This window comes from Lagenorhynchus albirostris, chromosome 18 (genome assembly GCF_949774975.1).
Source record: "Lagenorhynchus albirostris chromosome 18, mLagAlb1.1, whole genome shotgun sequence".
NCBI classification, from domain to species: domain Eukaryota; kingdom Metazoa; phylum Chordata; class Mammalia; order Artiodactyla; family Delphinidae; genus Lagenorhynchus; species Lagenorhynchus albirostris.
Window position 1 is genome coordinate 15,749,449 of NC_083112.1, and position 14,429 is coordinate 15,763,877.

General features: G+C 53.9%; 1 protein-coding gene and 1 long non-coding RNA gene across 3 annotated transcripts in view; one reads left to right on the top strand and one right to left on the bottom strand.

Annotated features, from left to right (window-relative positions):
* The window catches only part of ATP7B (ATPase copper transporting beta), a 38,297-nt gene extending 25,451 nt beyond the window's left edge, over window positions 1-12,846 (top strand). The window contains 10 exon segments of the mRNA XM_060128992.1: window positions 1,946-2,140; window positions 4,116-4,298; window positions 5,774-5,942; window positions 7,116-7,259; window positions 8,544-8,686; window positions 10,139-10,342; window positions 10,441-10,558; window positions 11,631-11,733; window positions 12,206-12,425; window positions 12,428-12,846. Of these exon segments, the coding sequence (XP_059984975.1) occupies window positions 1,946-2,140; window positions 4,116-4,298; window positions 5,774-5,942; window positions 7,116-7,259; window positions 8,544-8,686; window positions 10,139-10,342; window positions 10,441-10,558; window positions 11,631-11,733; window positions 12,206-12,425; window positions 12,428-12,595 (1,647 nt within the window). The 3' untranslated portion in view covers window positions 12,596-12,846.
* On the bottom strand, window positions 2,229-7,789 carry LOC132508658 (uncharacterized). 2 transcript variants are annotated; one of them, XR_009536728.1, is made up of 3 exons: window positions 6,923-7,789; window positions 5,737-6,131; window positions 2,229-4,854 (listed from the first exon to the last, which is right to left on the bottom strand). It is a non-coding gene; the product is annotated as an uncharacterized LOC132508658 (long non-coding RNA). The 2 variants fall into 2 exon arrangements; XR_009536727.1 differs by having other exon boundaries at window positions 5,737-7,789.
* Window positions 12,847-14,429: the final 1,583 nt, after the last annotated feature.

The window sequence follows — 14,429 nt, forward strand, 5'->3', positions numbered from 1 at the left end:
TGGTGTACTTGTCATTCACTTAGATATGATTTTCCTACCTCAAACTTCCTATCTTAAAATGTCCAAGTGAAACACTTTCTGACGTCTAGGGAGATTTCAGTGTTTTAAGAGTAGCCTATGACTGTATTCCTAGAATTTGCCAGTGGCTTTTATGGCACCTGACCGCCAACAATTTTGGCTTTTGTGGGAGAGCAGCTCATTGGCATGTGGCTGTGGGAAACTCAGTCCTAAACAAGTTGGAATATCTGGCTTCCTGCTGTTCCCTACCTTTCCATCTTACTTTCACTTCTTTTGTTTTTATCTGCAATATCAGGGAGGATGCGGACAAATGAGGTACTGCATGTTCCTTTAAGACATTGTTGTCACTCTGCTCTGTACAAGTCATCTGTAGGGACAGGGTTCGTGTCAACCTCTAGAAGTCCACCCCACTCCTCTCAGAATGCCAGGTGTGATTTTGACAAGAGTCTCTGGAGGTTAAAAACAAAACACAACACAACACTTCATCCTTACCTCTACAAAATCACATTATGTGTTAAACAGCATGGTCCTTCTACCGAAATCAAACTGTTTCTGTGAAAATTGAATGACCCTTAATCATGTAGCTTATTTTAGAATCTGCCTTTCAAAGTCAAAGAATAGAGGGTAGATGGATCTAAAGAGATTGTGGTCTATATCCTCGATCTAGAAAACATGCATTTTACTGTAATTAAGTGAATACAGCATCTCTCAGTTGTTCTCCAGAGATACTAGCCATTTTGAAAGATAAACCAAGGTAACTCAAGATGTTAGGATGCAAATAATCATACCAATATGTGTCACCAGGTAACTGGGAAGGAGACCTGTATTTTTTTGGTTTTGGATTTTTATAAAGGAAACAGTGGTGGAAAATAGAAGAAAATAAAGATGGCTCCAAATCCCATCCCTATATGCACTTTTCTGCACTTTGGTGAACATCTTTCCAGTATTGTTGAAAGGCTATCTAGAGATATAGGCAGATAATTTTGCACTAATTGAATCACAACACATGCCATTTTATGCTTGTTTTTTTAAATTCAGCAATGCTACTGATGTCTTTCCATGTCAATATGTATACATCATCATTTTAACATGTGCATAATATTCCATTATGCACGCCATACCTGCAGTTTAATTAACCAATCCCCCATTGGTTGTTTCCAGTTTTTTCCCTTTATGAAAAAGCACTGTGAGAAATATCCTTGTATCTTTTCCCACATGATTATTACCTTAGAGTTGATTCCTTGGAGAGCTATAGTTTTTTAAAGCTTTCATAATAATAAAAATAATAATGATAATGTAATAGCTATACTTTCTCAGACTCCTCTCTCCTACGTCAGGTGTTGTACTGTGTATATTTATGTTTGTATGTATGTTACCTCATTTCATCCTTACAAAAACCTGTGAGCTGGGTATTATTACCTCCATGTTGTACGTGAGGAAACTAAGACACGGAGTGTCAGAGCCAGGATGTAGACCTACGTGGTCCGATTCTAGAGCCTGTGCTCTTCCCCTATCGGGGATTTTTACGTGCCTCTCTCCTCTCATAATGCCTTTCCCTGAGGAAAGCCTGTAGGATCAGGTTGGAACAGTAGGATTTGGAGCAGTAAAGTGAACCACGCGATACCTGCAAAGCAGAGCGGGCCGCGCCGTGTCTCCTGGAGCCCAGCTCATCACGCCGGTTCAGGTCCCCCACCCGCACTGGAATGTTCTTTTTTTTTTTAAATGAATTTTTATTGGAGTAGAGTTGATTTACATGGTTGTGTCATTTTCTGCTGTACAGCAAAGTGAATCAGTTACATGTATCCACTCTTCTCTAGATACTACTCCCATATAGGCCCCGACAGAGTGGAATGTTCTCATATGATCAGAATTCCGTGTGGTGCCTCCTCTAACTCTCACCCTGCCTCTGTCTCTTTCCTCTCGTCAGACGTCCAGCAAGCATATCTCCCAGGCAGAGGTGGTCCTCCGGTTTGCATTCCAGACGTCCATCACGGTGCTGTGCATCGCCTGCCCCTGCTCTCTGGGCCTGGCCACGCCCACGGCCGTCATGGTGGGCACGGGGGTGGCCGCCCAGAACGGCATACTCATCAAGGGAGGCAAGCCTCTGGAGCTGGCCCACAAGGTTGGCCCCCGCTTCCTTCGAGGTCTTGGCTGGGGTGATTCTGTAGCTGTATATGCTGCATGATTTTTTTTTCTTTTTTGACTTAGAGAGTCCTAGTGAAAATAGTACCTGTTTAAATTTCATATTCAGAGAAAAACCTGAAAGAGGACTGAGGGTAGCACTACTAATTAAGTAAAGCAGGAAGCCAGGACTAACTGGGAATGACAACAGGACCGGCAGCAGCTCACGGTCAAAGACCTAAGTGCTATATAAATATTAATTTAATCTCATCAACAACCCTGAGGTGGGTGCTGGTTGTTTCCACTTTACAGGTGAGGGAAGTGCAGCAGGAGTGGGCTGGGCGACTTGCCAAAGGCCTGCAGCTAAAATGTGCAGCTCCGGGCTCACAGCCAGGTGGTCGGGCTCTGGGGAAAGTAGCTGCGCTGTCTCCGCGTGATCGGGGAGGGTCCTGGGACCTCGGGTGGAGTAGCGGGTAGCAGTGTCTATGGAGAATCTCCCCTCAGCCCAGCAGTCCCCAGCCTTCCATCCTCCCTTTATTTCTTCGGTGTCTGTTGAGCGTTTACTCTGCGTGGGTCCTGTGCTGGGCCCTGGCTCTCAAGGACCTTCCTGTCCAGCAGGAAAGACAGACGTGGAGCAAGCAGGCAGCAGGCACCGTGGAGAGTGTGAGATGCCGTGAGGACAGCTCCTCAGGGGCCTAACCGTAGACCCGTGTGTGTTGGATGGGGTGGGCGCTGGTGCAGGCGCTCAGGGGAGGTCTGAGACCTGTCAGCTGACAACAGAGGTTGGGAGGGGTGTCCCGGCCGTGGGACCAGCACGTGGAAAGGACCCGGGGGGGGGCCGTGCTGCCTGGTCCCAGACTCCGTAGGACTGGAGACCGTGAACACGTCCCCGCCATTGTGTCCCCGGCATCTTGCCCCGCTCCTGGCACGTTGGAGTCACTCCACAGTTATTTTCTCAATAACTAAATGAGGGCCAGAAAGAGAGAGAAACTGACAGGAGACGAGGGTCCTGAAGGAGGAAGGAGGGGAGAGAGGGGCCCTGAAGGGCTTCGGAGGGTTATTCAGTCCCGGTCCAGAGCTTAACCAAGAGCAGCAGGGACACACGGGGGCAGGGGCGGGGGTGAAGCGCCTGCAGGAAGACCGTCCTGGCGGCGGAGCGGGGGCTGGACTAGAAGCTGGCCAGGACTGTCAGAGGAAGGCCGGTTAACAGTGGTGAAGAGGCCCCACTCAGTCAGAAACAAGAAGCGGAGCTGTCGTTTGCTAAATGAGGGAGAACCGAGCCTGCGGCACGCAGTCTGAGTGCAACAAGGGCTGACCTTGTACCAGGTCCAGGGGAGCGTGGAGCGAGGGAACTGCTGGGCTCCGGCCACGCAAGCTCAGGCGCCGAGTGTGGCTGCTTCCGACTGGCTGAGCCCAGACCCGTGGGGACCAGTGCCAAGCTGCCGCTGACCGAGGGGGACAGGTCCCCAGACTAGCTCTGCGGTTGCTTGTTATTACGGCCAAGGAACACTCCCTTCCTTTTGTGAACTTGGAATTCGAGAACACTATTCTCCGTAGGCTTTTGCACTGATGCAGGCCGTAGGAAACAGTGGTTGACCCGGCAGATAGCGGTGGACCGGGAGGTGGGCAGAGCCCTCAGGGTCACGCTCCCGACCCGACCCGAGGAGGAGGCCGCACGGCGTTACTGCACGGTGATGCCTCCCTGTTACATCAGGGTGAGAGCTTCTGGCTCACCTTGGTCCAGGTTAAGCCGGAGTGTGGATTTTTCTTTTAACTGGGCAGAGAGGGAACCAATGTTTTGGCAGAGGGAGTGGTTGAGCCTTGGGCTGGACGCAGAGGATTCTGTAGCGTGTCGTGAAGGAGTGTATTGTGACCTGCTTGGGGTGGGTTGAGTGAAGTTCTGCCTCGAGATTGTGAGGACTCTGAGAGTCCCTTCCATCTGTGTTTTGGTCACTGAGATGTGGTTTTTTGGGCAGATAAAGACTGTGATGTTTGACAAGACTGGCACCATCACCCACGGGGTCCCCAAAGTCATGCGGGTCCTTCTGCTCGTGGACGTGGCCACGCTGCCCCTCCGGAAGGTGCTCGCTGTGGTGGGGACCGCGGAGGCCAGCAGTGAGCACCCCCTGGGTGTGGCAGTCACCAGATACTGTAAAGAGGTAGGTGGACTGGGCGTTGCTGGGCCCTCGCTTCCCCGGCTCCCCCGCTCTCCTCAGCTGGGCTGGAAGACTCCGGGCTCCTTCCTCCTCACACGCCTTTCCTCCTCGCTGCCCCTGGCACCCACGTCAGCTGCCTCCACAGAGGCCTTGGCTCGTGTGGTCTGGAAACTGCTGAGCAGGCCCCCTGGAGCAGGTGGGGATGCAGCGCACAGCGGCAGGTCCCTCGTCACGTTTCCAGATCTTCACAAAGCAGTTCAGTGTTACGAGCTAATGGTCATTCATTAGGCATTTCCTGAGCATCCCGAGCTCAGGGGAGTAAGAACTCATAAGATGCGAGCTCTGCCTGCTGGGAGCTGATGGTCGGGTGGGGAAGACAGGCGTATTCAGTCCCGCACGAGCGCTTCGTGCAAAGGGATACAAAGACGAAGGGGGTCTCGGAGCCAGGTCGGGAGAAATCCATCCACTGGGGACTCCTGAGACGGAGAGGAAGCAGCAGAAGTGACCAGAGGACTGTGGGCTGTTGGCACAGTTAGTGGGGAGCCTTCCCCTCTGACCTCTGCAGGTGAGAGGGCCTGGTTAGCTTTCTCTGTTTTCAGTCTGTGCGTGGAGGCAGCAGGACGCGCCAGAATACTGCCCTGAAAACATGTCAAGTGTCCGAACAGGACAGTGACCAGTAAATGTAGAAGGTGACAGGGATGCCTTGGGGAAGAGCTGACAAGTCTTCCTGTCAGGACAGTGACCAGTAAATGTAGAAGGTGACAGGGATGCCTTGGGGAAGAGCTGACAAGTCTTCCTGTCAGGACAGTGACCAGTAAATGTAGAAGGTGACAGGGATGCCTTGGGGAAGAGCTGACAAGTCTTCCCGGACAGTAGGGTGCGGCTATTTCCCCTCTCATCCTTCTGATGTTTCAGAAAGAATTCTGCTCACCCCCAGGCATCCTTCCTTTGGGTTGTGTTACCCAAATAAACCCAGCCCTTCCCTTTCTCCTGCCACGTCGGCCCTCCCCACCAGGGTCTGGCCATGGGCGATTATCCCTTGATGGCCTTAAAATAGTGTGTTACCACTTACCTATTCCATCGTTTTTATGAAATTATTTGCAACAGAAAAAGAAAATCTTTCCTCCCTTTGGCACCTTCATCCCCGCCACCCCACCCGCCAGCCCCAGCCCTTAATTTGGGGTGTTTGATGTGAATTGCCTTTCTCCTTTCTGGACTGCAACCTGTCCACTCTCCCCAGGCATCCAAACTCTAGGAGAGGGTTGAGGCTGTTTTAAATGACTGTGTCCTATAAGAGAGAAAGAGTAGCTGACTTGAGCGTCGATCTCTCCGCCTTTCCCGGAAGTTCTCCTCCCGTCCCTCCCTTCCCTCTAAATTCCTGGTGTCTGCTGCTCTCCCCCCGCCTCACCCCCACCTCTGTCCTGACTCCCTCTCGACTCACCTGTTTTCTGCTTCCTCTCCCCCACTTTCCTTCCCAGGAGCTTGGCACAGAGACCTTGGGATACTGCACGGACTTCCAGGCGGTGCCCGGCTGTGGGATCGGCTGTAAAGTCAGCAACGTGGAGGGCATCCTGGCCCAGGGCGAGCGCCCACGTGGCCAACCGACCGCCCACCTGAACGGGGTCAGCAGCATCCCCATGGAAACAGGTATCCCTGGCCTCGGTTTCCGCTGCCTGGCCCGCCGGGGGCTGGGCCCAGCCATGGAGAGCGCCATGCCAGGCTTGCCCCGTGGTTCCCGACTGCGGAGAAGGTGGCTCAGGGCTGGTGCGCCGCACGCCATCTCCCAGGGAAGCCTGCAGCTTCTCTCGTGTTCTTCGATGTGGCTGAATCCTGACGCTAATGGCAGACAAAAGCAGTGTGTGACTTAGAGTCATGGAGTATTGCTTCCCTGCTCCCTAGTCTCGAGTCTCCTCTTTCTTAGCCCAGGTTAGTCTTGGGATAAGACTCGTAAGCTACAGGGTAGGCAGATGGGAGTCTTCCTTTTGTTCCTCCTAAACAGGAAACCTCCATGTGGTCAACTCTGACGGGACGTGACGTATTTACAGAGCTGGCAGCCATCAGGGAAAGTGAACGGAAATGGTCTGCCCAAGTCAAGAAGGGGCACTGGAGGGACAGCTGCTCTTTGAATAACGGCCTTTCTTATTCAAAAGGTGCTAGCCATCAGCATAAGAGAGTGGAAATGCCCCCAAACCAAAAAACCCATGTCTAGTGTTTGCTCTTAAGTATGTTAGTAGTTCAATCTTGATTTAGATTTTGTTAGAAGCTATTACCACCTTATGGCAAGTTAAAGCCCTGGGATGACCTTTCCTTTGCCTTCCAGGGACTGGTCTATAGTGACACCTAAGGTAGAGGGGACAGGTGCAGGACTCAGCTGGCCTCTTAGGAGGTATAGCTTCAAGACCTTTCATACACGGTGGCCGGTTGTTAGCTGATTCACCTTGCATCATCTGTACCAAGCAGTGATGGGTCTAGTCCACACTGGCTTTCGGCACTGACCAAATAACTAACCGCTTCTAATCCTAATTCTAATCCAATCTAACGGCATCAGCAGATACCCCTAAAGGCCAGTAGGTACACTATGCGGTGTTTAATATGTTTGTAACATCTTTACATGTTTTAATTCATACCGCGGTTCTGCATGTTAGTTATTCTTTTCCCCCTGGTTCTTTAAGGATGGTTTTTCAAGAGGTGTTTATTAGGTTGTGGTTTTTCCAGAACCGTCAAGTGGACGTTTTGCTGTTGAAACCATCCCATGGTTTTTAGTGCTTTCTCCCCGTGAACTTGGCCTCTTTGGGAATAACCACACACTCCCTTGAGCAGATGCGGTCCCACAGACCTTCTCTGTGCTGATCGGCAGCCGGGAGTGGATGAGGCGCAACGGCTTGACCGTCACCAGCGACGTCAGCGACGCGATGACCGATCACGAGACGAAAGGCCAGACGGCCATCCTGGTGGCCATCGACGGTACTGCTCTGCTCCCCTGTCCTCTGCTCTCAAGTGAAGCTGGAGACGTCAGGCAGAAATAGAGTCCTTTTTTTTTTTTTTTAAAGTAAATCTTCCTCACTGTTAATTTTAGTTCTATCTTCGAAAAGGCTGTCTTGCCGTTTTTTTCACTTCATTGTCAATCCTGAGGCCCCCTCTGGCCACCTACATCTTTGCCGCCAGAGTGAAGATGGCTTCAGCCTCTTTGCTCTTGGGATTCTAAACTGTCTTCCCCACCATCGTTTGCATCTGCCCAGGTTGGCAGTTGAAAGTCATCCTTTCTCATTCATCACTGCAGGCGAAACAGCAGTTGACTTCCTAAGAGGTTTAACTCTAAGATGCTTTACACACTGAAATCCCCTGCAGCCTTCACAGAGCTTCTCAAGATTGTGTGTATCTTAGTACTCAGGTTATATCCTGGGCTTTACATCTCAGGTAGATTAGAATCACTTTGTTACTGTTAGTTTCTGCTAATAGAAGTAAAAACTAGATGCAAATAAGAAATAATTTAATTGCTGTATTTTGAATGCTCCTCTTTTCCCATCTTCATTCTCTCTCTCTCTCTCTCTCTCTCTCCCCCTCTCTCTCTGTCTTTTTTTCCGGCTCCCACTGCCATGCCTTCCCCCGAGTCCTTTAAACGCACAACCCCCTCAACTTGTCAAGCTGGAAATGGCTCAATTAAAAGTGCCTCTTACACATCCTCACCCTCACTGCTCCCGTCACACCTCAGTCCCCAGTCCTCGAATGCCTTCCTGTGTCAGTACCCAAAGAGTCACTCAAAAGAAAAAAAAAAAAAAATTCTACAGAGTGTTTTCTGTAGGAAGAGACAGAAAGGAAGGATTGATTTTCTAGCTGTTTGGACATGTGTCACTTTTTAAGTAGCATTTGTTGTATTTCTCATGTTTTAATAGCTAACAGGTATTGAGTTATTATGAGTCAGGCACTCTGCAAAGGAAGAGATGTTCCTTGCAGAAAATCTAGAAAATTCCGAGAGCTGTAAAAAAAATGGAATCCCTCATGATCCTACCCCTCAGAGAGCCACTGTTAACTTTTTAACAGTCCTTCCAGACTTTTGTACGCATCTGGAAATGTATGTAAATTAAAAAAAAAAACAAAACCAAAACCGTATTCTGTTGTACAATTTGGTGTTTTGCTTTGGGCGTGTAACATGGTATTAGGAAAACTGTTCCGCATCACGAAGTCTTACTTGCTCCTCGGGCTGCCCAGGGCGCTGCCACGTGTGCCCACCTGCGGTGTCTCCTGCAGGTGTGCTCTGTGGCATGATCGCCATCGCAGATGCGGTCAAGCAGGAGGCCGCCCTGGCCGTGCACACACTGAAGAGCATGGGCGTGGATGTGGTTCTGATCACGGGGGACAACCGCAAGACAGCCAGAGCCATTGCCACCCAGGTAAGGGCCGGGGGCCGGGATGTCTCCCACGTCTGAAACTGCAAGCGATTTCAAGCTGGCAGAAGCAGTTTAAGGAAGATAGGTAAGCACTAGTGCGTTGAGCACTCAGCTTTGCTCTGGTCCTTCCCCCTCGCTGGGGCTTTTCTCTCCACACGCTCTGATCTCGGAGCCGTGCACGCCCCACAGGGGACCACCTTGCTGCTGCCCCAAAGGTCACACTGCTGGGCCTGGGTGCCAGCATTCATCCCCGCACGGTGGCTGCAACCCGGGAAAGGCTGTTTCAGCGTTCTTTATTTTCCAGCCGCTGCACTGAGGAAAAAAGACCATGGCTTGAGGGCTGAGATAAACAATCTTGTAGCCTTTATATCAAGGGAGTGTTTTGCCGGCCCAGCTCTTCTCACTCTGCACCAGATAAGCCCCTGGGTCCTGGCAGTTCTTCTGCAGCGCTAGGGTCTGACTTTGGGCCACGAGGGCAGCACGACCGCATGCCTGCCTGCCCTGCCTCGCGGGGAGGCCTCCAGCGCAAACTCCAGACAACTGTATACCACCCCTTGCGGACATGTGCGTAAAGCTGTCTGCTTTTGAGAAGGAATTGCTCCCTGGGAAGGGAGCGGCAGTGCCCCGTCAGTCGTCCTTCTGAGAGTACACCCACTCCCGCGTTAAAACTTGTTCCTGCATTCAGCAAGCACTGAGTTGTATTCACTCCTCCCTGTGACAGAGAGGAGTGAAGAGGGCACCGCCCTCGAGGAGCTCACGGTCCCGTGGGGAGGGTGGCCCAGGGACCGAGTGTAAACCAGGTGCTGGGCGCTCCAGTGGAAGAGTGCACGGGACGCATGGGAGCTGCCAGCTTACCCCTCAGCCTGGCGGGGGCCGGGGACACCTTCCGGGGAGAGGAGGCCTGCAGGAGTCAGATGAAGAAGAAGGGGTGCTGGGGGCAGGAAAAGTGACCTTTGCAGGACAGAGCAGGCAGCACGAGCACCGCCTGCGGGTGCAAGGTAGCAGCGAGTTGGAGAGGCCAAGGCGGGGCCTGCTGGGGCCGGGAGGTGGGGTGCAGGGAGCTGGGCACAGGCAGGACCTGACCTGGGGATCTTGGGAGGCAGGCAGAGGAGTTTGGACGTTGTCCTAAGGGAAGTGGGATCCGCTGGAGGCCTTGAAGCAGGAGAGTAACGTGACCAGTGATTACTGTTTCGGAAAGGTCACTGGGACGGCATCTGGAGAAGAGTGCTGGGAGGGCAGGATGTGGGCAGGAGGCCAGCGAGGGTCCCAGACCACCGCGGGGTGTTGGGATGGGAGCAGGGGGTGCATTTGCCGTGCGACCTGGCATCTGCAGGACTTGGTGACGGGACCTGGAGGCCGAGGGCTCCTGGGCTTCCGCTCCTGTTCCTGCCCCTCGGCAACACTGGATGTTATTGTGCATTTGCTTTTTTATTGACTGCTGCTCTTTCCTTTCAGGTTGGCATCAACAAAGTCTTTGCGGAGGTGCTGCCTTCTCATAAGGTGGCCAAGGTCCAGGAGCTCCAGAACGAGGGGAAGAGAGTGGCCATGGTGGGCGATGGTGTGAACGACTCCCCGGCCCTGGCCCAGGCCGACGTGGGCATCGCCATCGGGACAGGCACGGACGTGGCCATCGAGGCAGCTGACGTCGTCCTCATCAGAGTGAGCTCTGCTGCGTCTCCCCTCGCTGTTGCCCGTAGCAGGAGTGCCGAGGGCCGCAGAGCGGAGCTCGCAGTTCACCGTGTGCTCCTCTCCTGCAGAATGACTTGCTCGACGTGGTGGCCAGCATTCACCTCTCCAAGAGGACCGTCCAGAGGATACGACTCAATCTGGTGCTGGCACTGATCTACAACCTGGTCGGGATCCCCATTGCAGCAGGTAGGCCCTCGCTGCCCTGTTGCCTCTGGCCCTAGTTGTGGCCAGAAGCCTTGAAGAAAGAGTTGATTTTATTATGTTCCACTTTGTAAGTCTCCAAAGGTAAATGAGAGACTGCAGGGAGAACCCAAGCCTTCTGTTCACTGCTGGCCTCTCTGAAAAGCTGGCCAAGTTGCTCAACCCTATTTACCTTGGCCCTGTTTTCTGGAACATTATTAAGACATACAGTCTGAAAAATAATCAATATTAACAGTTATGGGGCACCCGTTACACGCTAAGCCCGGGATCAGTGCTTTAGAACTTTGTCTTAAGAATTAATCCCGCCTAGGTTTTATCCTGACTTGGAAATAATCATGGGAAGAGATGGATATTGTCTGCTCCCTAAGTCCTCCCTCCCCCACTGTATCTTGTGTCACCAGAGAGGGAAGAGTTGTTCCAAAGACCCCTGCAAGGAAAGCGCCTACATGGGCCAAGACCTATTTTTAAACGTGACTGCCGCACCCCACGTTCCCCTGTTGGGTCCGAGCGGTCGGCACTGCCTCTCGCGGTGGATCAGCGCGTCCACTGCAGCCCGGCTCCGGCAGGTGCATTCCTGCCCTGCAGCCGGCTCAGGACCTGGTCCCCTCCCGGGCTTGCGGCTCTGTCCCAGGACCTGGTCTTGTTGCCCCTCATCAAGGTGCTTTGACGCCCTTGAGGGAGGACCTTCTGTGGAGAGAGGGCCCGTGGTCGCCAGCGTGTTGCCCCGGTGCTCACACCCCCGAGGTGCCCCCGCATGGTGGCACCTGCAAGTCCCTGGGGCGCCCTGTCCCCTGGCGCTTCCCCCAAACAGGTGAGGGCACGTCTGGATGGTCCCAGGAAGGTCAGGGTGGGTGGGGGACCCCAGTCCCCTTGACGGTGCCCCCGCCCCCCCGCCCAGCTCTGAGACCGCCCGCCTCAGGCCCACGGACACGCGGTCAGCGGCCAGCCCAGGGGCTTCCGAGCCGCCCTGAGGAGAGCTTCTGGTGGGTGGCGAGGCTGGGCCCCCCTCGCTGTCCGCCCTGGGCTGCGGCCTGAGTGCAGTCCCCCTGTTGGCCAGGTGTCTTCATGCCCATCGGCGTCGTGCTGCAGCCGTGGATGGGCTCGGCGGCCATGGCTGCCTCCTCCGTGTCCGTGGTCCTCTCGTCACTGCAGCTCAAGTGGTGAGTCCCCGCGGCGGGCCCGGGGGGCGAGGTGGGTGTGCGCCCCGAGCGGGGCCCGGCGTGTGTTTGTGTAACGGCTTGTCCACCGCGAGCCAACAGTTTGCCTCTGATCAGTCACCTCGCACTGCTTCTTCCCGTTACTCTGCTCGACGGCTGTCTGTGTCGAGAGGTAGCTGTAGGATCCCTGTCTGTAATCAGTTTTCCTTTTTTAAAAGGGATCTTTATTTACTTACGCTTTCAGTTAACAAAAGTTAATGACAGCCTACTAGGTACCAGGCATTTGGCTAGAAAGTTTCTAAGTTGGGAACTTGCCCTGAGCCATGGGAGTTTGGTGGCCTTTCTTTCCTTTAAAAGCCTTGAGGCCCTGATACTGCCTGTCATTAAAGACTTCATGAGAGGCCTTCACCGGGCTTTACAGAAAAAGGCTGTGTGTCCAGAATGGCTCAGGTGCTCTTGGATTCTTGCTTTGCAGCTACAGGAAGCCGGAGCTGGCGTGGTATGAGGCGCAGGCGCAGGGCCGCATGAAGCCCCTGACCGAGTCCCAGGTCAGTGTGCACATCGGCATGGACAACCGGCGGCGCGACTCCCCACGGGCCGCGCCCTGGGACCAGGTCCGCTACATCAGCCAAGTGTCCCTGTCCTCCCTCAAGTCTGACGGGCTGTCCCGGCACGGCACCGTGGCCGGCGACGAGCGGGGAGCAAGTGGCCTCCGCTCCTGAGTGACCGGGACGAGGAGCCGTGCGTCCGAAAGCCGCAGGCGGTTGTGGCCCCCGCCCGGCCCCCCTCCCTGTGTGGCCAAGGCGCCAGCCTGACAGCAGCAGCAGCAGGCGGCGGAGCCCCTCGCCAGCCCTGGACGTTCTAGATCACCCCTCCCCGCGGCTTGTGGACCACGCTGCCGGGGTCCCACGGGCTCACTGGAAACCTTGCTGGCCTCGAGAAGAGGAGGGACAGCCAGCCCTCCTCGCATCCTGTGCCGTAGCGTTTGGGATGACTGCCTGTGAAACGAGGACGATCTCGTTGGGTCCAAAAACTTAGCTGGGCCTGTCCACAGAATTCATTAAAACCTCGGGCTCCGGCGCTTTTTGTTTCTTTTGGTTTTTGTTTTTTTGTGTTTTTTTTTGTGGTACGTGGGTCTCTCACTGTTGTGGCCTCTCCCGTTGCGGAGCACAGGCTCCAGAGGCGCGGGCTCAGCGGCCACGGCTCACGGGCCCAGCCGCTCCGCGGCACGTGGGATCCTCCCGGACCGGGGCACGAACCCATGTCCCCTGCATCGGCAGGCGGACTCCCAACCACTGCGCCACCAGGGAAGCCCTCTGGCGCTTTTTGACGACACCCACGTGCATCGCGTATCCAAGACCACCACTTACCTCAGGTGTCCCCGTCTTTTCTGCTGGCGCCATCTCTTCCTTTTCTGTCCTTGACCCTGGGGCTGTGGCACCCCGTCGTCTGAGGGCCGGGCTGATGTCCTCACGTCCCTGCGGCTGCTCTGCAGGGGGCTCATGTGCTCCTTCCTGAACCCCTTGCCCACACGGCCACCAGAGAGCCGCCATGCTTCTTTCTCCTCGGGGTGAGGAGAGGTCTTTGTTGCTTACGACCCTCTTCTCCGTGGAGTCCTGGCTTCTCAACGCCGCCGAATCCAGTGCTGTTGCTGACTGTCGCTGCCCAGCTGGAGGGAGGGTCTCAGAGCCCGAGACTTGAGAAATTCGGCTTCTTGGAGTGGGGTGGGGGTGGTCCGGGGGGACCCAGGGAGGCATGTGGTGCAGGAACCTGCTTGCTCCATTCCAGGGGCTTCAGTTACATGGCCCATTATGTGACTGTCACCCCACGTGATGCATTGTGGGAGTCAGGTCAGTGCTGCCCCAGTGCCTACAGCACTCCGGGGAAACGATACCCAAACAAGAGAGGAAATCTCAGTCCTCCACACGCATTGACTTCTGCACGCAGAGCTGGTGCCTTAGGGAAGGGGGTGACCCCAGTTTCCCACAAGAGAACATCTGTTTCTAACTTTAAGTGGCCTTTGTGGTTGCACAGCATCGGAGGGGCAGCAGTGGGGCCCATGGCGGACTCAGAGCTTGGTGGTGATTGGCAGACCACTAGTAGACTAGTGCTATCAGAATCTTAGACTAGGCAGTGCAGAGCCTGTTCTAAGTTCCAAGGTGAAGCCCTTATCACACACATTTTAGTTTCAGTTATTTTCCAGGGGGATATAAGCACTTTTTATAAGTTACCTCTAATCCTCCCAACAAGCCAGCAAAGTTAGATAATTCACAGGCAGGAAACAGGCTCAGAGAAGCTAGGAATCCCACCCAGGATCACACAGCCAGTGTACGTGGCAGAAGAGGGATCTGAATTCATGTCTGTTGGCTCTGAAGTCTTTTCTCTAACTTGGCCCTACCTTGAATATTTTGCTCGATAAGAATAAACGAGAAAAAGGCCCTTGCGCTCCCGGAAGACCGAACCTGCCGGGTGATATATTTGCTGACTTGGGATGAGATCTGACTGCGAGGTCATGTCATGTTCCCTTTGGATGGTTCCTTTCCATTTGCATATAATTTAGTTTTTGCTGGGTCTTAGCTTCCAAAGTTGATGTGCAGGGTTTTGTTGTGTTTTTATGGTTTCCAGTCTTCCCTCCCCTCCCCAGCCCCTTCCTGCTCTGTGTTCCCAATTGTGTCCTCTCTTTACTCCTGGCTGTGCTT